At 58.3% G+C, this 21,754-nt stretch overlaps 1 protein-coding gene across 1 annotated transcript in view; it reads left to right on the top strand.

Annotated features, from left to right (window-relative positions):
- Positions 1 to 21,754, top strand: part of NCOR2 (nuclear receptor corepressor 2) — a 182,696-nt gene that overhangs the window by 134,444 nt on the left and 26,498 nt on the right. Inside the window, exons 18-26 of the mRNA XM_075719315.1 lie at positions 3,784 to 3,931; positions 6,589 to 7,141; positions 12,464 to 12,584; positions 13,594 to 13,831; positions 18,446 to 18,601; positions 19,192 to 19,331; positions 19,416 to 19,521; positions 20,233 to 20,337; positions 21,280 to 21,383. Coding sequence (XP_075575430.1) covers positions 3,784 to 3,931; positions 6,589 to 7,141; positions 12,464 to 12,584; positions 13,594 to 13,831; positions 18,446 to 18,601; positions 19,192 to 19,331; positions 19,416 to 19,521; positions 20,233 to 20,337; positions 21,280 to 21,383 — 1,671 coding nt within the window. The remainder of the gene's footprint in view (positions 1 to 3,783; positions 3,932 to 6,588; positions 7,142 to 12,463; positions 12,585 to 13,593; positions 13,832 to 18,445; positions 18,602 to 19,191; positions 19,332 to 19,415; positions 19,522 to 20,232; positions 20,338 to 21,279; positions 21,384 to 21,754) is intronic.

Below are 21,754 nucleotides of genomic sequence, written 5' to 3'. Positions count from 1 at the left end.
GTGGTCCATGCGCTTCCACGTGCCGCGTTTGGGGTTTTAATTTTAAGAGCCATCCTTTTGCTGGAGAGATTCTGCCCTGGGGAAAGAGCACGCAGGGGCCGGGGAGCTGCGCGTGGGCTGTGTCAGCACGTGGAGCCCCATTTCCCCTCTCCCCCGAGCTGCTCGGTGCTCACGAGACCCTTCTCCAGCCCCTTTGAGGAGGGCAATCCCACTGCGGTCCCGGCTCAGCGGGGCTGGATGGCACAGATCCTCCCCCTCCTCCCTCTTCAAGCACCCCCATGGATCGGGGTGTCCCTGCCAGCCGGCTGCACCCTGGGTCGGGCAGCCTGTTACTGCTGGGGCAGGGTCAGGCCACCTCGAGGCTTCTCTTTATCTGCCCTGCTGTGTGTTTTGGCTTGGTTTTGCTGCCGAGCGGCTCGGATGCGTCCCAGGCATCAGCGTCACTTAGCCTTGATCTTCTGCACGCTGCGCTCCCTAATCTCGGCATTTAAAGGAGAGCGGGCATTTGGGATACACGGTGTCCTCAGAGCTGCTCTTTTTGTTAGCAGTTGGAGATTAGGCGCTGTCTTCACCCGGACCTCTTTGCGGTGTGATTGTCACTTTGGTCTAGTGACTGCCGGGGCTTGTTTTGGCTTGTGCAGCAAAGATGGGCGAGGTATCTCCTGGGCTGGTGCTGGTCCTGCTTGGGAGGACCAATCTTTTGGACCCTTCTGAGCAACATCTCTGCGATTCCTTGCTTTTTTGGGTGGTGCTGGCTTCGCACAGCAAAGCTGCTTCTAGGGGACAGCCTGGTGGCCTCTTCTTCTGGAGGGTGAACAAGTCTACCTTGCCTTGGTGCAGAGCCGTGGTCTTGGGATGGGGAACTGAGACCTTCCTCACCACGGTGGGCAGAGGGGTCCTGCCTGTGGGATCATCTCTCTGTCCCTTCCCATCGCGTCTGGCTGCACCCGCAGCAGAGCACGGGAGTCACTCTGTGGTGAGACCTAGTACTGGTGTGGTCTCAAATACGCATCGGTATGTCCCACCAGTCTGGGACTGCCTGGTCCTGCTCTTAGGACAGGCTGAGGCCAATGCTGACAGGAGGTACCTATGTCGGTAGTAGGGTTTGGAAGCTGTTTTGGTTGTTGCTGCCACATCAGGTGGTGAGTACGAGAGGCCAAATTTGTCAGGATGGCTGCTCTGCCTGCGAGGCAGAAGGCCAAGGAGATGTCGCGCCCAAGGGCTGGTGGCATCTCCATCTCCTCCTCCAGGACAGATGGTGCAGGTGAACTGGAGTGGTGGGAGGCAGTGCCCAGCACCTGGGATGGCAGGAGGGGAGGTGGGAGAGGAGTTGCCCATCCCTGCAAGGCTGGGAGTCGGCGTGATGGGGCTGGATAGGGACCAGGTGCCCAAGAGGAGCAGGCATGGAGTGATCCCTCATGCAGGGTTCGGTGTCCTCACTCTGCACAGCATGTCTCCTCGGTGGTCTTGGCAAGGCAGACTGCTCAAATGGCACCAAGTCATAGATTGGATATTAGGAATAATTTCTTCATGGAAAGAGTGGTCAAGCATTGGAACAGGCTGCCCGGAGAGGTGGTGGAGTCACCATCCCTGGAGGTGTTCAAAAAACGGGCAGACGTGGCACTTGGGGACATGGTTTAGTGGGCATGGTGGTGTTGGGTTGATGGTTGGACTGATGATCTTAGAGATCATTTCCAACCTTAATGATTCCTAGTTTTTACTTTCATTAAAAAATAATCCAGCCACCAAGCCAGAAAACATGAAATTATTCCTCTACCCTTAACTGGTTTAGCGGTGGACTTGGTAGTGTGAGGTTAATGGTTGGACTGGATGATCTTAAAGGTCTTTTCCAGCCTAAACGATTCTATGATTCTGTGATTTTAAGTCCTGGATGCTCCTGCAAAAATGGGCTAGGATAACACAAAATGAGCATCAAAGCGCCCACAGCAAGTGGTCCTGGCACCTTCCCATGGCCTCGTTGGTAATCGCTTGGATTAAGAGTACGTTGTGATGATGGGAGACACCTGGTCCCAGGCATGGCTCACAGAGACTCTTCCCTGTCCTCCGCAGTCGTGGTTAGGATCCTGTGTCAGACGTGGTGGCCCTGTGGCTGCTTACAGAGGCAGAGCAGAAGGGGACCCCTTTTCTGGGCAGGGTGCCGGGAGCAAGGCTGCACGAGGGGGCCAGAGCTCTTGGCACTGTAAGAGGCGAGGTGGTGGCCTGAACATATCTCTAGATGCAGCCAGGATCTGCTGCCGGGATTTCACATCATCTTCCCTAAATACCAGCAGCGGGGTCTGCCAGGAGAGGGACCCGCGGTGCCCCCGGGGAAGCTCGCTGCTCCGCTCTGCCAGCAGCCGCCGGCCCCCGGGCTCGGGCCAAGTCGGGTGCTGAGGCAGAAGCTGGTTCCCAGCTAATTCCCCAGCGAGGAGCCTGCTCCTGCCCGTGGCTGAGTCACGGACCCGTGAGTAAGAGGCAGAGAAATCTTTGCCATAGTAACGTCGGCGCTTTGTCACTGCATTAGCGTGATGGGGAGCTGCTGCTTCAGACAGCAATGTGCGGTTGCTGAATCGCCGCCGCGGCAGAGGCGCGAACGCTGGCAGCGCCGGGGCATCGCCGCTGCCGCCGGGACGGGGCGAGGGCACCGCGGAGCCCTGCCTTCCTCCCGCTGCGTCCCTGCGCCTTCACAGAGCCCTTTCTCGAGTGCCTTTTTCCCCTCTCTCCTGCCCAGTTTGATAAAAATAGATTTTGAGCAAGCAGCGTTTCCAAGCGAAAAGCAGTTGTATTTGTTTGTTTTATCTGGAAGTTTTTTAAGGGATTGAAAAGTTGGGGGGGGGGGGGGAGCGGGGGGAGGCGGGGAGCAGCTCTTCCCAGCACAGGGATCCAGCAGCAAAGTTAACATTTCCACCACGCTTTATCTTTTCATCCATGTAAATAAACGTCCTACACACGTCATTCGTGTGGGGTTTGCAGGGAGAGCCGGAGATGATGGGCCTGTTCCTACTGGTAATATTTACTCAAGCAACAAGAGCAGGAAACAATAGCAAAGCCAAGACTTTTCCTTGAGGTTGGCGGGAGGGAGCAGCTCTCCGTGCCCTCGTGGCTGCAGCATGTGCCCCGGCGAGCGGGGACGGGGCTGTCTTGGGGCAGGACGGGGCACCAGGCAGCTCACCTTCGGGATGCCGTGCCTCCCGCAGCGTCCCCACCGCCCGCCAGCGACAGCCTCCCCGGCACGGGAGTCAAAGTCCTTTGGCAGCACCTGCCGTAGGGGACACGAAAGCTGGCGCGCGAAAACGTCGTCTGGGCCGTATCTGGCGCGTCGGCCTCGTTATCTGCAGATGAGCGTCAAGCCGCGGCCGCGCACGTTTGCGTAGCTGGAGGTGGCGCCTGGAAACGCGCAGGACAAACACGTCGCGCGTGTGTAACGAGCGGACGCGGGACCGCCGGGCTCTTGCCAGCCTCGCACCCCCGACTTCTGCGCGCGTATCCCTTGTCCGCGTGCCAGGGCCACCCCTCCCGCGGAGGCTCGCTGCCGCCTGGGGCTGGAGCAACGCATGGGGCTGGGCTGGCCGTTGCATGGTGGTCAAAGTTTTTTGGCAAGGTGAGACGGTGCTGCCGGGCTTTCAGCAGGCAAATCCAGCCCCGAGGGCTGATTTTCAGAGGGTTTAGCCGGGGAGACCGTGGTGATGTTAGCATCCCTCTTGGCCCTTCAGGCAGGACCGGTGCTGTCTGCTCCCCATCCCTCTGGTCTTTTCTTCTCACCATCCTCTGCCTCTTCCCCAGGAGAAAGAAAGGAACGCCAAGAGGAAGAAGAAAAAAGGCGCCGCCGTTCAAAACGAAGAAGCCGCCTTCCCTCCCGCAGCTGAAGACGAGGAGATGGAGGTGTCGGGGACGAGCGGCAACGAGGAGGAGATGGCCGAGGAGGCAGAAGGTGAGGCGGGTGGGGGGCTGCGGCGGGGGGGACGTGCTCAGCTCTCCCGGCTTTGCTGCACGCTCGCGGCAGAGGCACCGTGCACGGCCTCTCCGGGGCTGCAAATGTCAGCGCTCACGGGGGCGTCGCGTCCATCACCCCGAAGCTACACTGAGGTGATGGCGTCCTGCGGCACAAGGCGCGCGGGGCCTTTCAGATGCCTCTGGCTTTCACACTTGCCAGGAGTGCCCTGGATCGCCGCCCTCCTCCCGTGTCTGTCTGGAGAGTGTTTATTTTGGGAAGGTCGTGCAATGCGGGAGCTTTGTTACTAGCCAGCCTCTGCTGTGGCTGCCGGGCACCTGCGGGGATCCCGGAGGGCACAGGGAGGCTGCACGTAAAGGGCTCACCCGGAATTTGGGGTGGTCCCAGCAGCCTCTCCTCGCCCTGGAGGAGAGCGAACCCTTTGGTTTCCAATTTCCATCAGCGCACGCTCCCCAGAGCACCCGGCTTACCGGGGCCTGGCACGCTTGTGTGCTCTTATAAATCACATTTCATGGTGTTTTCCCTTGCAGGGGGTCCCTGCGTGCTCGGCAGGGTTAGATAGCCGCTGCCGCGGGCTTTTGAGTAGCTTATCACGGGCTCGAGGAGGGATAAACCGCTAAGGTTTGCATGTGCCCATCCCCGTCCCGTCAGGGCATCGCTGCCGCTGCTGCCCCAGCCAGTGGAGCCCGTGTTGCCAGCAAAGGCAGGGGAAGCCGTGGTCTCCCACCGGCAAGGCTGATGTACCTTGGCGAGTCTTTTCCTCTTCCTTTCCTTTCTAAGGCAGTGTTTTCCTCCTTCCCGGCCATACCAAAGAAAGGAAACAACTTGAAAGTGACAATTTTCAGCTATTTATCACTTAGAAAGCGCGGCAGCGAGTTTGGAGAAAATGTGCATAATTTTCCAACAATAGCCCCATTTGACTTTTGTCAAAGTAATTTAATAACTTAACCAGCACTGCTGGCACCACACTGGTTCCTGGCCTTAGCACCCAGGCTAATGGGACTCAAAATGGGAAATCTTTTCAAACCGTCGTTGCGAGTGACTCATTACAAGGCAGATTCCAGGTAAATCTTTGTGCGAGGTGATACGTGACTCAGAGGCGCAAAGTAAAAGGTAGTTATTGCTCTTTGTAAGAGTGCCTGAGAGGAAACAATGTGTTTTTAAGATCAGAGATGGATCTCTTGACATGCTCCTGAGCCTTACGCTCCAAGCCTCGTCTCTTGTTCTGCTGCTGGGGTGGGCTACGGAGCTGAAGGAAGGCGTAAGCAGAGGGGGTTGAAATGTCACCGGCGCAGAAGTGCCAGGGCGGTGTTAGGCATGAGACGGCCGCTGCATCCGGGGTGACATTTGGGGACGCTGAGGCAATAGCTTGGGGTCAGGGAGCCGTCGGGCTTGCCGGGGAGCGGGGGAAGGACTTGGCGTGAGGGTTACGGTGTGGACCATGGATTCAGCATCCGGAGGGAGCGTGCTGGAGCCCAGAGCTTGGCTGAGCCTGGGCCAAGCCACTGCGGGATGTCTCGGCGTGGCATTCAGAGTAGCACGGAGTGGCAGTCGGGGAGAGTTTGGCCAAATGCGCTGTAAACCTCGTCCCTGGGTGGGGGGCAGGACACCTCACTGCTTGATTGCAAGTGAGTAAAGGTTGGAGAAGGCTGAGGTTCCTGATGAGCGCAGCACGTTTTCCTGCCAAGGAAGGATGGATGTGCTCCGATGTAGAGCTCTTGGGACACGGTTCCTCTGTGTCACTCATCTCGCTGGCATTTGAAAGCTGTCTGTGCTGCTCTGGAGAGAGACAAGTAAAGGAATGCGCAGGGGGAAGCATTTGGGCACAAGCGTGAGAGCCGTGCCCGGCGGGGACGTGCTGAGATGGGACCGTGGAAGTCTCCTGGTGCTTCTGGCCCTGGCCATGTTTGTCCGGCGAAGGCTTGGAGGGAACGATCCTCTCCCCAGCCATAGAAAAAAATCTCTTGGCAGCACCTTCATCTGCAGCGGTGAATGGATGCTTGTGCTTCCAGCTCACTTCAAGCTGTTGGTGGCAGATTTGAAAATGATCTTTTCCATGTAATAATTAACCTGTCCTGCAGTACTGCCAGAGCTTTGCTTTCGCCGACCCTGACCTCCTTTCTTCTGCCACTGGCGGCTTCAATAACAACAAACACGCGCGGTGTTTTGGGATGGTCCCCAGCTGCCCGGGGGGTGGCCGAGCCAGGGACACGGGCGACGTAAGTCAGCAAGCTGGGTGCCAGCGAGGTGCCCGGCCCCGGGGGAGCAGAGCTGATCCAGAGCCATGGGTGAGAGGATGAGGAGGGAGCAGGTCCTGTCCTGCGGATGCAGCCGGCAGCCAGGGTTTTCCCTTAAAAACCCAGTCGCTCAGTCGCCAGGCTTTTGGGCATGTGGCTTTGCGTTTGCGGGGGAGGTAACAACAGTCATTGTGCTGGGCAAGCAAAGAGACCCCCAGAGCGTCCCTTTGCTTAGTAGGCTCTGGATCCGGGGATCCCGGCGCAGCTCTCCCAGCCCCGGGATCGTCTCCCCCTTGGAGGAACGAGGGCGTTCTCCTCCCATGGGAGGGGGCGGAGGCAGCGATATGGGAAGCGAGAATCTCGGGCTGATCCTTATTTTTATTTCTTCCCTTTTCTCAGCTGCAGTAAATAACAGCTCCGACACTGAGAGCATTCCCTCGCCGAGGCCTGAAGCCAAAGAAGGAGGCGAAAACGGGGCCAAGGCACCACCCGGGCCGGGAGGTGACTCCGGCGCAGAACCGGCAGTCAAGTTGGAAGAGGCTCCAACACCCACCGACGCTGCCCCTGCTCCCCCCACCAACCCCGCTCCTGCCACCAGCCCTCCGCCGGAGGCAGCTCCCGAGCCGCCCAGCAGCGAGGAGAAGGTGCAGGAGGACCTGGTGGTGGACGTGGTGAAAACGGAGGAGCCAGAGGAGAAGGTGAGCGAAGAGCCCTGCAAGAGCGAGGTGAAGAAGGAGGAGAGTGAAGACAGCCAGGAGGACAAGGGGAATGACAAGAAAGCGGAAAGCGGCGTCAGCGGTGGAGGGACAGCAGGGACGGAGGGGACACCCAAGGCTGAGAAGAAGGAGAGCCGTAAAGGCAGTAAAGGCGCCGGGGTGAACCCCGACAGCGACTCCAGCGCGACCTGCAGCGCAGACGAGATGGACGAGCAGGATGCTGTGGACAAGAGCAGGTAGGAGCGCGGAGAGACGTGGGCAAGCACACGGCCCGAGGGCCAGACGACCCCGTTGCGTGCCGCAGTGCCCACGTGTGCTTTCGCGAGCTCCTTCTTGGGAATACCACCGCTCAGGCGCTGCCTCAGGCGACGGGATGTGCCCGACTTTGTCCCCACGTGGCCGGGACACTTTGGCCATCGCTTGCAGAGGGGCCGTGACGCAACAGGCAGTGTCATGTCCCAGCGTCCGGGTGCTGCTGGGAAATGGCCGCGGGCAGGTGTTGGGTGCAGAGCTGCTGTGTCTGCTCGCCACAGCACCTCTGGGTGATGCAGGGGAGCGGGCCGTGCCCTCGGGGACAGCAGAGTTGTGCAGAGGCGCGGGCTGGTGTGCCGGGGAGCAGTTTCTGTCTGAGCCGGCGCTGGCAGGAGACAAGTCACGTCAGGGACGTGTTCCCAGTGCAGAGAGGGGGCGAGTTGCTCCCTCGGCAGAGATGCTGCTTGGATTTGTGGGGATGAATTATCCATCCTGGTTGTAAAGGCAGGAGAATGGTGTGGGCTGTGCGAGCTTTCTTGCGGCCATGCCACTGGGTCTTCACCTCAGCCGCCGCGGTCCCGAGCCCTCCAACCACCCCTGGGGTTGACCCTTCCTGGGTGGCTCTTGGGACAGGGAGGGGAAACACTGGCCTCCTCCTCGGAAAAACGTCCTGTTCCCCTCCTGGCCCTTCCCACAGAGCCCTCCCCACCCAAGAGCCTCACAAATGGGGAGAGGGTTTCCTGGTTTTTAAAGAATATATATGAATATGTGCGTCTTTGTAGCGCTGATTTCTCTAATGGCTCCTGCTTCCATCCATGCTGGCTCCTGGGTCAGGAGGGACCTCTGAGTCGGCCCTGCTGGGATGGGATGAGAGTCGGAGCTGGGCTGGGATGTGAGGCTGGCATCCCGCGTCCCGCATCCTGCATCCAGCGTCCTGCATCCCACACCCCTCCCGTGGGCTTGCAGGAGGCAGCTTGGCAGCAAGACGGGTGCTGCCGGGCCGGGCAGGCTGTACGCAGCGCTGTGGACAGGGCTATTTAAAAAACCAACTAAGCAAAGCAGCGGGATGAGGTGGTAGGGAACCGTCGTGCATCTCCCCCGCTCCTAACGGCCTCCACGTTTTCTCTGGATGGGAAAGGATGGATGCAGGAACCAGCGGGTGAGTGCTGCTCGTGCGGGAGTGTTCTGCGCGCTGCCCGGCCGCCCCAGGGGAGCAGCCCCTCTCGCTGCCGAGCAGCTGGAAGCAGCACTGACGATGCCGAGGGGTGGTGCAGATGCCGCTGGCCCTGGCCCCGTGGCAGGGCTGAGGCCTCTTGGCTGCAGTGCTCCTCTCCCACGGTGGACGGAGTCCAGCACCACCCCTCCCCACCCTCTCCTCCTTCCCAGACGGGAGAAAACCTCCGGGCAAGAGAGAGTGAGGCCAGCGGGGCTGCACTCCTCAAGTTTAACATTAACCCAACCGAAAAGAGGACAGCAGCGGCTCGCACTGACTTCCCAGCAGCAAAGGACCAAATCGTCTTGGGAACGACTTTTTCATCCCCGGCTCCTCGCTGAGTCAGTGCCTATCTCGCTTGTCAAACAGTTACCAGCTTCCAGGAATATTAAACATTAAGCAGGCGTCCCGCAGCTCCCAGGCCACTCCTCTTATCCGGTGTGGTGGTGAAGCACGGGTGATAGCAGAGCCTGCCAGCATGGGAAAGCTGCAGCCGACACCGGCGCCTGGCACTGCCCAGCCCGGGAGCCCCAGGAGCACCCACAGGGTCAGTCTGCAGCCAGATCAGAGATTTTGGCACCGTTACGCTCCTAGCAGGGACTGCGTGGCATTCCCCGGCGTAGCTTTTGCTCCCTCGCCTTTCCCAGCGGGCCAGGGCTGCTTGCTCGCGGGCGGTTACCACAGCCCCGCTGCTGCAGCGTGACTCGCGATGAGCAGGACGAGGCTGCCGAGATGCCGCGTGAGCCGCCCCGTCACCACATCACCCGATGCTCGCCCGCCCACCCAGCGCCGGCGGGGCGTGGGTGCTCTTCCCCGCGCTTGTAAAAACACCGAGCTGTCCGCGGCATCTCCCAGAAGGGGACGGAGGGAGGGAGGCTGGGGTGTCCCTGCAGGCAGAGGGAAGGGGTGCAAGGTTGGCGTGAAACGTAGGGGCAGCCGTTCTCGGGTCCTCCTGTGGTTCACGCTAGCAAAGGCAAGTCCCAGAGAAGGTGTCGCAGCCTTAACTCGTCAAAGCTGAAGAAGGCGACTAATTGTCTGTGGTTCCATACCGCGTGTGCTGCGAGAGGGCTGCTGCTCGAGCTGCCAGTGCCGCGGTTCAGCAGGAGGTCGCAGCAGATGGGAACGCATGCGGGAGGCCATGCACAGTCACCCGCTGCAGACCTGCAGCGCAGAGAGGAGACGCCTGCCCGTAAGCATTGCACCGAGCCACCCCTGCGCTGCGCCTCCCGGTCGCTGGCTCAGATGTAAGCGTGAGGGCTGTGCCGGGCCAGCGCCGCGTCGCTGCCGTGGCCGTAGCTCGGGGGAGCTCGCCAGGGAGTTCTGGTAGCCGTCACCTTTGCACAACCACTGCGTGTGCAAGGAATTGCATTTTGGCTGGGTCACGTATCAGCGTGTTGGCTCGTCTGGCAGTGAGACCGGTCCCCGCGTCCATGGCAGAAGGTGAAGGAGTTTGGGGAATGCGGTGTCCTGGTCATCCCCAAAGCATCGTGCCTGGGCGGGGACATTTCCACACCGCCGAGGCTCAGCCGTGTGCATGCCGACCCCTTCCTGCTCAAATCCTTTTCCCATCCCTTCCAACGCCATCAGCCATGTTTAGGGACTGGCGGTTGGGTTTGGGAGGCCCCGGGTTGGCAGCAGGTGGATACGAGATGCTGAGGGCTTTTCATCCGGTGACTTCCAGAGCAAAGCACCCAACAGACAGCCCTGTGTCCAGCACAAGATCTGCTGGGAGGGACATAATAAATTATGCAATTTGCATATTGAATTTAATTCTGACTCTGGCTTCCTAAGCATCCGGATCCTGGAGGGCTTAAAGAAACCTGAGGATCTTAAGTGTGCTTAAAGGGACCTTAAGGGTGCTTAAATGCATCTCTGCAAGTGCCACGAGTGCGCAGGGTGGCTGCCAGCGTGGTTGCTCTGCCAGGGGCTGCCAGGGCTGGCAGGACCCCGCTTGCTGATCAAGGTTGCCAGGCTCTGGAAAATCGGGCTGTTTAGCTACGTGTCCCGCAAAAATCGCTGCTGAGGAGGAGAGCGGTGCTGAGCACAACCGTGGCTGCTGAGATCTGTCCCGCAGCGCTAGCGGTGACGGTGACCTGGAGTTGGGCCCGTGCTGCCGGGTCTGTCACCTCGTGGTGAGCCCCAGCACCCGTCTCGGCCCGGGGGTGACACGTTACCGGCCCGGCAGCGCTGGCATCGGGGGTGAAGTGGCAGGAGAGGAGCTCAGTGCAGGCACCGGGAGCCGAGCCCGCGCCGTGCTGCCAGCCTGCACTGGCTGCCCTGCCTCCTAGATGAGGCTTGCCCAGAAAAAAATTGACCTTTTTTAAAAATAAAAAAAAAAAGATTGGCTTCTTTTGGGCAAAATCAGAGCCCAAAGTGCTGGGGGAGTGGGGCCAGGGCTGCAGAGCGTGCTACGAATACGGGGTCTCCCCAGCGTGGCAGCCCCAGAAGAGCAGTGCTGTAGCTCAGCATGGCGCAAAGGTCTTGGGAGCAAGTGCCGGGCACCCTTGTCCCCGGCCACGTGTCTCAGCAGCCTTTGGGGCATTGCACCTTGCCGGGAGCCCCGTTTTTCCACAGCATGGCTTCGCGACACCCATGCGGCTCCGTGGACAGTGCTTCTCGGCTGGTCTCCCCCGGGTGCCTAAGCGGAGCACCCTGGTCCCAATCTGGAGGTGGGTCCCCTTCCCCTCTGATGCTGGGCACTGCACAGAGCGAGGGCTGGGGCAGTCCCAGCACCCTGATGAGTTTATTCCCCGCACATGGCCCCGCCATGCTTGTTTATTCATCCAAGGGCGAGCATAGGATGACCTTGAAATTTATAGGCTGAAGAGAGCAATGAAATAACAGCTAAAATAAACAAATCAAGCTGTAAAGCTTGAAAGCTATGAACTGGCTTCAACAAATTGGAGTTGGGAGGGAGGGAAGGCGGAGGTGGCCTGGAGAGACGTGGTCCCTGGGGTCTCAGCATGGGCTCAGGAGCTGGACACACCGAGGGTTTGACCCACGGACTTCGCACGCCTCCATCGCCATCCCGTTTCACCACGGAGATGCCCACCTCTCGCCGTTTGCAGAGGGGCTCGGTGTGGCCACCTGAGCGTCTTCCAGGCAACTCAAAACAGCCAAGGAGAAGAGCAAATGGAGCGGGCGCAGGGCTGCACAGCCGCTGGGCTGGACACCAAATCCCATCCAAATCCAGCCTCGCGTCTTTCAAGTGATCTGAGCGCCCCGGCTGCGTGCACGTGGTTGATTGCCCGGGCTTTAGCACCTTGATAAAAGACAGTCCTTGGAGAGGAGCGTGAGGCCAATCCCAAGTGCCGGGCGAGCACCATGTGTGAGCTCTGGAGAGAAGCATGATGCCCAAATGAAATCTGAACTGCTTGCCCTGCTCTGTAACTCACAGCTCCGGCTCCAGGCTCCAGTTCTCCCTCAGGTTTATTCTGGACAACAGCAGCAGATTTGCTAGAAGGAGTTAGTGTAAGGGATGAGGGAAAGAGGGCTCGAGAGCCTGTTGAGCTGGACGTAATAGTCTCGTCGGAGCATGGAGCCCCATGGGGGATGTCTTCTCTGGAAAGCAGGATTTGAATCCCATCCCGCTCTCCGCCCTCCCTCAGCCTTGTCGTCCCGTGCAAAGCTGCCCCGTTGCTAGCTGGGCATTGCTGGGCCGGGTTGCGTTCCCCTCTGTGCCTGCTCTCGTAGACCAAAACGACCCGGGAACGCCTGCAGCCCACCGGGTCGAAGCTGAGACCTCCCCAGCGGCTGCGGGTCCCCCGTGCTTTGGGCAGTGGGGCAGATTGTCCTGCTGAGCAACCTCCTGTCGGACAAGCATCCTCATGGTGGATGCTGAGATCTTTGGAGTGGTAGTTGCCGTCTAAACAGGTTTGGGGCCAGGGCAGCAGCTTGCAAGGCTGGACGCCCAAGTGTGTGATGTGCTCAAGAGCCCAGATTCCGAGCAGCGGTCCAGCGCACTCCTCTCTGATGAAGAGTACGTCCTCTAGGCTTGGCAGCATAAAACGGAGGGGTGCAGGACATGGGGGAGCAATGGGATGTGGAGGTTATCCATGGCGTTGCCTGGCTGACACGCGTGTTTTGCGTCCAGGTTGCTGTCCCCCCGGCCCAGCCTGCTCAACACCGCCAGCGACGCCAGGCTGAACTCCTCGCCGCAGAAGCCGCTGGACCTGAAGCAGCTGAAGCAGCGTGCTGCGGCCATCCCTCCCATCGTGAGTACCCCACCGGAGAGGGCTGGGACTGAGAGCGTGGCGGCCGCGGGTGCCTCGTGCACGCTCTTCCATCGGGCTGCGTCCCCTGCGTGGCGTGCGTCCGGGTTGCAAGGATGCGCTCGTCCCTGCGGATTGCCGAGCTCGTGGTCTGCGGGGAGCCGTGCCTGGGCGGTGCGAGCCCCGCAGCAGGCAAGGTGCTCTCTGTGCAGAGCGTGTTCCCAGCTGCTGGAGCAGCTCTGCCAGCAACGTTTGGATGTCCCTTGAGCTCTTTTATCAGAAAGTCGTGGGAGGTCTGGACAGAAAAAGCTTCTCATTGCCACATGACTGCTGCCTCCCGTCGCTTTAAAAAGCGAGTGTGCACCTTCCCAGCCCTGTGCTTCTCTTCATCTCATGTGTTTGAAGCATACCACATAAGGAGCATTTTTGCTTTTCCTCACCCAGAAGCTGTCCTTGGTCTCCCTTTTTGGCCACCCAGTAGCTGTGTACTGAAAGAATATGTGTTCTCCAAGGGTGACGGTTCCTCCTGGTGCAGTGGCTTGGGCTGTGTCAAAAAGCACCCTGGTATCTCCAGGGTCAACACCAGAGGAGCAGCATCGCAGGGCGGGCAGGGAGGCAGTCCCTGCTTTTGGGTTTTGAGTACTCAGGGAGGACCCATTCCTGATGCTCTCTCAGTTTCCCACGTTACAGCTTAAGATGTGGCTGCTGTAACGTAACTCTGGCAAAAGCTACAAGTGCTTAACTATAGATTGGAGGTTTTAAACAAGGGAAGTCTGAGGCTCTCCTATAGTGTCACCAGCACTCCTGTAGTGTCACCAGCACGAAGCTGATACTCTTTGTTGCGGGCTTTTTTAATCTCCTGTGGCTGTTGAGCTTTGGAGCCTTGTTTGGGCTGGTAAGACTTGCAGTGATAGTGTGGGGCAGGTGCTTCTCGTAACACTTCGGTGTCTCCAAGACTGTTACGGATGTCAACAGCACATGGCAAGTGTCACCAACTCTTATTGCTTTGCAGATTTCCGAAGGTTTCTCGGAGGGGATATTGCAGAGTGCAAGTGTGAAGCCTCAGGTGCCTCCCCATGCCTTGGCCCTCTACCAGCAGCAGATCACGAAAGCCCACGAGTCTGCCCGTGAGGACATGCCCCCGAGCAAGCTATCGCAGTCCCAGCAGCAGCAGGCTGAGAAGGAGCAGCAGCAGCCAAGCAGCAGTCCCAGGGGAAAGAGCAGGAGCCCCGCTGTCGGTGATAAGGAAGGTAGGAGGGTGCGCACGTCGGTGCGTGTTTATCCGCACAGAAATGCCCAGTGTGTACAGCTGGACGCAGCCGGCAGCTTTTCTCCTCTTAGGTGAAAGCTTGCTTCCACCCTTGAAAGCTCTTTAATAGCATCTTGAAGCAGGACCAGAGAGGCATGGCTAATTTCCCATGTTCATTAGACAGTACATCATGTCTCATTGAGCCTACCGCAAACACCCGGCCAGTGTCGAGCGCTGAGGAGGTGAAGATTGCCTTTATTAGCGTCTCTGCCATTCACTTGAGAGCAAAAGGGCCTGGAGGCATGCCAGGGCTCTGGGTACAATGGCTCTTTTCTACCTTGCTGGCTTTCTATAAAGAATGCTTTTAATGCTCAGCGGGGACCATTATTTCATTTAAAATCAATGCTAATACTGTGACTCGGAGTCCAAAGGTTCCTGTAAAGATTCCCAGTGCTTTCTCCCCGGAATAGCTGTGATGTGGTTTGGTTGCCTAATGAGCAATTCAGAGTTTCCCACCGTAGAGCATCTGAAGCGTTATTAGCTTGAGCACCTGCGGATCAAGGTTAAGGAGAGACGGGAAGTCCTGATGAGACCATCCTCTAAATGTGGTTTTAATCTGAGTGTCAGTCTGTTCCAGTTCAGAGTCTGTGTCCCTGCCCCTGTAGCCAGCCTGCGGTTCGGTTGCGTGTGAAGATGAGACGCTGTGGCACGGTCAGAGGATCAGGGAAGTCGGGCTGGGTGGGTGCGATATCCCGCAGCGCTGGATCCTGCATGGGGATGGGTGCAGCTGCAAAAATGACCCGCTTATGCATGGAGGTGGAAGGTGGATGAGACTACACAGATGAGGCAGATCTGCACTGTGAGCTTTGCTGGAAAATGAGTGCACTAGCTCACCCTCTGGTAGCCAGGATCTCAGCAGCCCGCTCGCAGTGTCCAGGCCGAAGTATTTATTCTTCAAGCAGTCGCATCCCTTTGGACAGAATGGTGTGCTTGCAAGAAGAGGTGGTTGGTGGCACTTGGCCAGATTTTTTTCAAACAATAAACAGCACCATGTGTGCATCACACCTCCAGAATGCTTTGCATATAAGCAAGGAAGGTGACCGCTCCCCTTGAAAGAAAGGGAGTTCCTCCCCGAGTCATGGTGTTGCCACCCGTCTCCGGCTGTGCTCGCGTTTGCTGCCCAGGCGGAACAGTTCCCCTCCAGTTCTCCCTGTTGGCAGCGGGTAATCGGGTTCAATCTCTTCCTGCGCCGTAATCCTGTGCAGATCTGGTCTTGAACAGCTCAGCTTCCTGGTGAGCTGGGTGGCACGGCCAGTGCTTGAACCCAGAGCTCTGCATCGCTGGCATCCCAGCGCTGCGGCTGCAGCTTCCTCAGGAGGATGAGGAGGTGAGGCAGATTTATGTGTTAGGTACAAGGCAGGGTTTAGGGGTTGGAGATCAACCACGCCATTCTGCGACCTGTTGGTGCTATTATTAAATGCAAGGATCTCATACCCAGGTGGATTTTTTTTACGGTTTTGTTCTCTGCAAAGCACTAATGATATGAAGCACTTTATTCTCTCCTCTCACACCTCTGTAGTGCTCTGAATTTTCCATGTTAATGAAACTAATTACGCCTCCCTGTACCCCTGCAAATATCTCAGCAGGTCTTGGGCTCCAGCTGTGTGATCTCCAAACCCTGTGTAGCTGTGCATGTGTGCTGGGTACCAGCGTGGGTCTGGGCTGCACGTGGACCCTAGGGAGCCATAGGCTGGTCTTCTCTGTTCGTGGTGGGAATGCATGTCCTATTTGAAAACTAGCAGGTTTGTGATGAGAGTCGCCTCGAGGGGAGAAATCAAGTCCCCCGCAGCCCTGGTTTCAGTACGGGTACGGACTCAGGCAGCTGCCCAGTGCCATCTCTGCCTCTTGGAGCACATCCCAGCTGTGGATCAGGGGTTAGAGGGGAGATAGCCAGATAGGCCTGGCAAATCTGTGTACGTCCCTTCCCTCCCCTGCTCTCCGAAGCGTCCCAGTGAAGTGGCAAGCAGCCAGGCTGCAGACACCGTGCTGCCACACCACCTCTACGTGGACCTCACGTTAATCGGGAGAGTCCAGCAAAGCCTTCAGGAGAGCAGCCCCGTGCCGCCTCCCAGCAAGGGGCCGGCTCTGCCGGAGCAGGTATTCTCGTTCCTCCCAGGCTCGATAAGAGAGCTTGAACTCTTGCAACCGCTCCAGAGATCAACATCCTTCACACCACTCTGGATCCGCTTCAAAGCCAAGTCTTGCACACATCCTGGCCGAGGCGTTGGCTGCCTCGCAGCCGCTGGCTGGGGCCGTGTCGGCTTGGAGGGCGGCCAGCCGAGCCGTACCTTCCTGAGCGCTGCCGTCCCCTCCCCGGCCTTCCAGCCCAGCTGCTGGTCGCAGGGCCGGGCAGAGGCAGGCAGCCCTGCCTGCATCTCAGCGACAGGCAGATGGATCCCTTTTCCCATTGCCGAGTTGCCGTCAGGCATATCTTTGGTTATCGCTCGGCGGTTTGAAAGCCAGCTGTATGTTTTGTGTTGATTTAGTTGTGTTTCATTTGGCCTTTGTAGGCGATGGGGAGCCAAGAGCATTAATTTAGATGACGGATCATATAAACTCTGACTCCTTCGCTCCCATTCCAGGGGCTTGATAAACGGTAATAGGAACTCTCTCTTCCCCGCGTAAGTGCTATTTTATCAAAAGCTGGCTGAGTTACAGCCACCCTCTAATGCGGGGGCAATTAGGAACTGGCTGCATTTCACAGGCTGGAGAGGCACGCAGGGGAGGGGACGGCTCCCGCGGGAGGGGAGGAGGACGGGGCTCTCCAAGAGCCATCCAGGGTGCACGTAGCCTTGGCTGACAGTGCCTTGGCATCAGAGAGCATCTTCAGCCAGGACATCCCAAAGCCATTCGCCCCCGCGCGAGCAGAATCGAGCAGGGCTGAGCTGAAGGGGAATAAATCGGGGAGCATGGACGTGCCAGGGACTCTCCGTCGGTCTGGAGGAGGTGCCTGGCTTCCCCCGTACTGGCAGGACGAAGGGATCTGCTCTGGGATCCAGCGTGGGGAGAGAAGAGGCTGCAGCCGAGGTCCGGCCCCGCCAGGCTGCAGAGGTGTGTGTGCCTGGACACCTCTGCCTGCTGATAATGGATTTCTTCTCTCACTGAAGGGGACAAGAATAATCTCCCAGCTTCTGAGTACACTGAGCTTTAATAATGATAATGCAGTAAAGCCTCATTAAATTGGGCCTCTGATAATCTACTTGCCCTATTATTAGGCTTAGCAGGATTCAGGCATCTATTTTTATCAAAAATTGATGGTTAAAGACTGGGTTCATTTGTGATTGCTATTGTTTACTGCCCAGTTTCTAATTTCTGGTGAATGCAGACATTATGCAGGTGGGTCTGGGGAAGAAGGGCAGTGCAAAATTAAGTGTTTATCGATTACAAGCAAATCCTGCAAAACCTGCCTGTAATCCATCCAGAAAAGGCTGTCTCATCTGTCTGCTCAGCAAAGCGTGAGGATGGACTTGGGATGGAGCTGATGCAGATGAAGCTCCTCCATCGTTAGGCACTTCTTGGCCTCTGATCAGCCTTTTTATAGCCCGGGTGAACCAGCCTGGCATCCAGTGTACCCCAGGCCAGATAAATTTCAGAAAGCTTTCCTGCCCCCAGCCCCGGTGCCTTGCAGAGGACCAGAAAGCTGCCCTGCTGCCCGCAGAGGCATCTGGTCATCCCGCAGAGCCCGTCTCGATCTTCATTTGCCTTTGACAGTCTCGTACAGCACAGTCGTCCCAGGTGTTTGGAGAACATCTGGTCATTCGAGGCACCGCACGTTATTCCCTTGCTGTCCAAGAAGCTGATGCCATTATTTCTGGCCACTTCCCACAGCCTGCAAATGGTTTATCACCAGCAGCCGTCCTTTGAGAGCGGCTGAGCTTTCACATCGCGATGTGATGTGGGGATGAGCTTGTTCCCAGCGTGCTGACACGCAGTGGTCCCTGGCAGTGGCCTGGGGCTCCCTGGGCACCCCATGCCCATCTGCACACCACGGACCGTGTTATCACCAGCGAGCCAGTGCCTGCTGGATGTTCCCCGCACCCCGGAGCGATGCTGACGTTGTGCCTCTTGGCTTTAACCTCAGTGAAGGGTTTGGCAGGATCACTGTTAATCCCCCCAGCCCTGCCATGGTGGCTGGCGCAGAGCTGTGGGCGCAGGCAGGACCTGCCCAGGAGCGGTTTGCACGTGGCCAAACCCTGCCAAGGAGCTGCCCCCTGCGCTCGTCCCAGTGACAGGCTGCACGTCGAACACCGTCTCTCCCAGGTGGGCTGGGACATCCATGGAGGTCCTGGCTGGCAGTGAGCACCAGCAGAGTCACCAACACGGACATCCGTCCCCCCTGCTGCACCGAGTAAAATAAATGCTATCCAATCCAGGCAGTGAGACTGAGGCTTTTTTCTTTTTAGTTTGGTTGGGGAATTCAGCCCTCATCTCATGGCCAGGTCAGACTGAACTGAAGCCACTTCCCATGCTGGGAGCTGGCTCTGCCCGTGCCCGCAGAGACCGCTCGCCTGTGGGGGCCGCTCAGCAAGCCGATTGCTTTCTGTTTCCCTTGCAGAAAAGTCCGTGCATTTCTCATCCATCGCAGAGGCTCAGAAGCTGAGCGCGGAGCCGACGGCCACCTCGTGCTGGCCCCCTGTCCTGTCCTACTCCCGGGATGTGATAAAAACCTCTCCCCAGGCGGAGCCCCACTTGTTTCAGTATAACCCACCAGGCAAGTAAAAGCCACCGGCTGCACGGCGTGTGCCCTCCGTCCTGACCCGGGGCCGAGCGCAGAGGCTGCTCTTGTAGCCAGCATCGCAGGTCACACTCTTAAGTCAATGCAGCTTTTTGGGGAGGGGGTAAGAGAGCAGGTTCAGCAGAAACCTGCTAACACCTTGCTTTAGTCCGGCACGGAGCTCCCTCGCTGCTAATGCAGTGGTGTGAGGGTGGCCAGGTGGGTCTCCCAGCTCTGGCCAGGGCAGGTTTAGGGACATGGTTTGTCACAGAACAGCGTGGGTGCTCCCTACGCTGCCCTCAGTGCAAAGTCGGGCAAGTTTTATCCCTCGCTGCGCTGTCCCTCTCTGGCTGGAGGGCAGACAAGTCAGGCACAGAACATCCTCAGGCTGCAGAGGGGACGAGGCAGTCATTTAAACTATTCCAGTCCTTTCCAAAACAATCGTGTGACTTGGATCCTAGTGTGGGCTCACAGCCGGACAGTTCATTGCATCCAGCCCGTGCTTCCTCTCTTGCCCTTTTCCTCTCCAATAGCTGCAGCCACTCTGCCTTCCCTCGGTCTTGCTAACACTCATGTTTTCCACACAGGACACCCCATCCCGCTGAACCTGCATGAGAGCTCTCGCTCGGGGCTGCAGAGACTAGCAAGCATCTCCAACCCTCCTCCCCTCATCTCCTCCACCAAGCACCCCTCCGTGCTGGAGAGATCCGTCGGATCCATTTCCCAGGTAGGGTATTGGGTGGCGTATGGAGCGGCAGGGACACCTCGCAGGGGCCGGCAGCCGCTCCTGACCTCTCCTCTCGCACCGCAGGGCATGCCCATCCAGCTCCACACGCCCTACAGCTCTGAGCACGCCAAGGTCCCCGTCGGCTCCATCACCATGGGTCTGCCGCTGACCATGGATCCCAAGAAACTGGGTAAGGAATTGGGCAGCGAGTGATTTCTCATGTGCTCCGAGAGCAGCGGGGAGTGAGCTTGCGGGCGGTATAGGAGAAGGGAGCGCAGGACATGGCAAGGGAGCGCAGAGAGACCTGCTGAGGGGATGAAAGGATTAGTCCTTCAGGAGAGCGGAGACACAGGGAGCTCAATTTGTGCTGTATAGGAAAGCAACGACTCGGTCAGGGACACATCGCAGCCTATAAATACCCTCCGGCTAATACTGTGATCGAAGGAAGGAAATATATTGCTGCTCGCCAGGCCGATAGGATAAAGAGTAAATGGCTGGAGTGAACAAAGAAAGTGTTTAGTCTGCAGATTTGGAAGCATTTCTTGACAGCAGGAGGGGATGGGCAAGGGACCAAGTCTGGGTGGGAGGGATACGGGCCCTATTTCCCATGTGCGCGTGTCCTGTTAGAAACCAGCACTGGCTTTTCAACACCAGCCCCGTTCCCGGTGTGGGCAGCACCCGGCAGTGCCTCTGCCAGGGCAAAGGATCTGGCTTTGCTCGCCGGCAGCTGTGTGTTCAACCCACTGCCGCAGCCTTGGTGAAGTCCATCCCACAGCGGTGGGGACGGCAAAGGCGCCGAGGAGGTGCTGACCCGGGGCTGGCAGAGATGAAAGCCTCGAGCAGCCGAGGGCTGCGGCCCCGTGCCCTGCACCTACACTGATACGTGGTTAATGTTTTCCAGTGCCTTTTCCTGGAGTAAAGCAGGAACAACTTTCTCCTAGAAGCCAGGCCAGCCAGCCGGAAAGTCTGGTTCTGCAGCCGTCCCAGGAGGGCTCCATCCTGCGGGGTGAGGAGCCGGGGGTGGCAAGCACGTGCCCCAGCCGCGGGAGGGGAGGGATGCTGGCAGTGCCGAGCCTGGTGAATGCCACGCTGGCTGCAGCTGCCCGGTGATTTCAGGTTTGATTCCTGGGGTTTGTGCCCAGCCGAAGGGGTCTGTTCACCCCTTTTCTCCAGCATTGCCAGCAGGGTGGCAGACACGTCTGTACAACGTCTCAACGTTTCTAGCCATCTCCCCAAATCAGGGCCTCGGGTGTTGATCCTGGTGGAGGTTTTGTGTTCAAGGGGCACCGGAAAATCTGTTGCTTAAGACAAAGCAAGACCTGTTTAAAATCCATTAATTGTTTTTTTCGGGTTCTTCACCGTTGCTGCCGCAGCTGGGCAGGCACCACATTTCATTTAAATATAGCCCTCCCATGCACCTTTCCCCATTAGCTAGACAGAAGGAAATAAATGCTAAGGTGTTGCTTTCAAGTGCAAATTCTGGTTTGTGAAACCCCTGAACTAAGGCAGTCAGAAGCCTGAGTGTGGTGGGCTGGCTCCAACCCGGGACAGATACACACGAGTGAACTCAAACCACCCCGAGCTGTATCTCACCAGAGATCTGCTCTGATCGCATCAGGAGAGGCTGAGACAGGCTGTGCTTTCTCCCAGGCCCATAAATCTGCCCAGCCCCACTACGAAGGCAGCAGGGAGCTGATAGCCTCAAAATACACATTTTTTCCACCTCCCAGCCCCGCACTTGCAGGGCTGGGTCCCTCGGGGGACGGGGTGGAAAGGGCTCTGCAAGGCATGGGATTGAACACTGAGGTCTCTTGGAGGGCTTCCCCTCCAGTTCCTCAGCTTGCCAGAGATTGGGTCAAATCCTGCGCTTCGTCCGTAGTCTCAGCCCCACAGGTTTTGTGCTGAACAGCAAATCCAGCCCCTGGCTCACCGGCTTTGTGTCCTACAGGTACTTCCCTCAGCTCTGCCTCGGGAGGGAGCATCACCAAGGGAACGCCCACATCCAGACCCCCTCCGGAGTCGCCCATCACCTACCGAGGATCCATCACACACGTAGGTCGCTCGTCTCCGGCGGGTTTTGCTTCCCGGGTGCTGGTGGCTGCAGCTTGCGGTGCCGGACACAGGGGTCGGGGGTTTGCAGGGTGCACCAAGCGTGGGGCACGGGGCTGAGCAGCACGGCTCTGCGGTGCTCCCGTCCTGTGGAGCCCCTCGGAGAGGTCTGCGGCCGGAGCCTTTGCAAGCGGCCTCCGCTGGAGTTGGCACAAGCGCTGTCCCGTGAGCCGAGCCTGCAGAAGAGCAGAGCTCAGCAAGCAGCGATGCAGAGCCGTACAGCACGTCTAAACCCCCTCCTTTGCTTTTTGTAGCTGTCAGGAGCCGAGGCGAAAGCAGCTTTAAATGGCTCTGCGAAAATAATCTGGCCAGTG

Source organism: Pelecanus crispus, chromosome 11, assembly GCF_030463565.1.
Source record: "Pelecanus crispus isolate bPelCri1 chromosome 11, bPelCri1.pri, whole genome shotgun sequence".
Lineage (NCBI taxonomy): Eukaryota > Metazoa > Chordata > Aves > Pelecaniformes > Pelecanidae > Pelecanus > Pelecanus crispus.
Note: the sequence above shows the minus strand (reverse complement) of the source record. Positions and strands in the feature narration are given on the sequence as shown.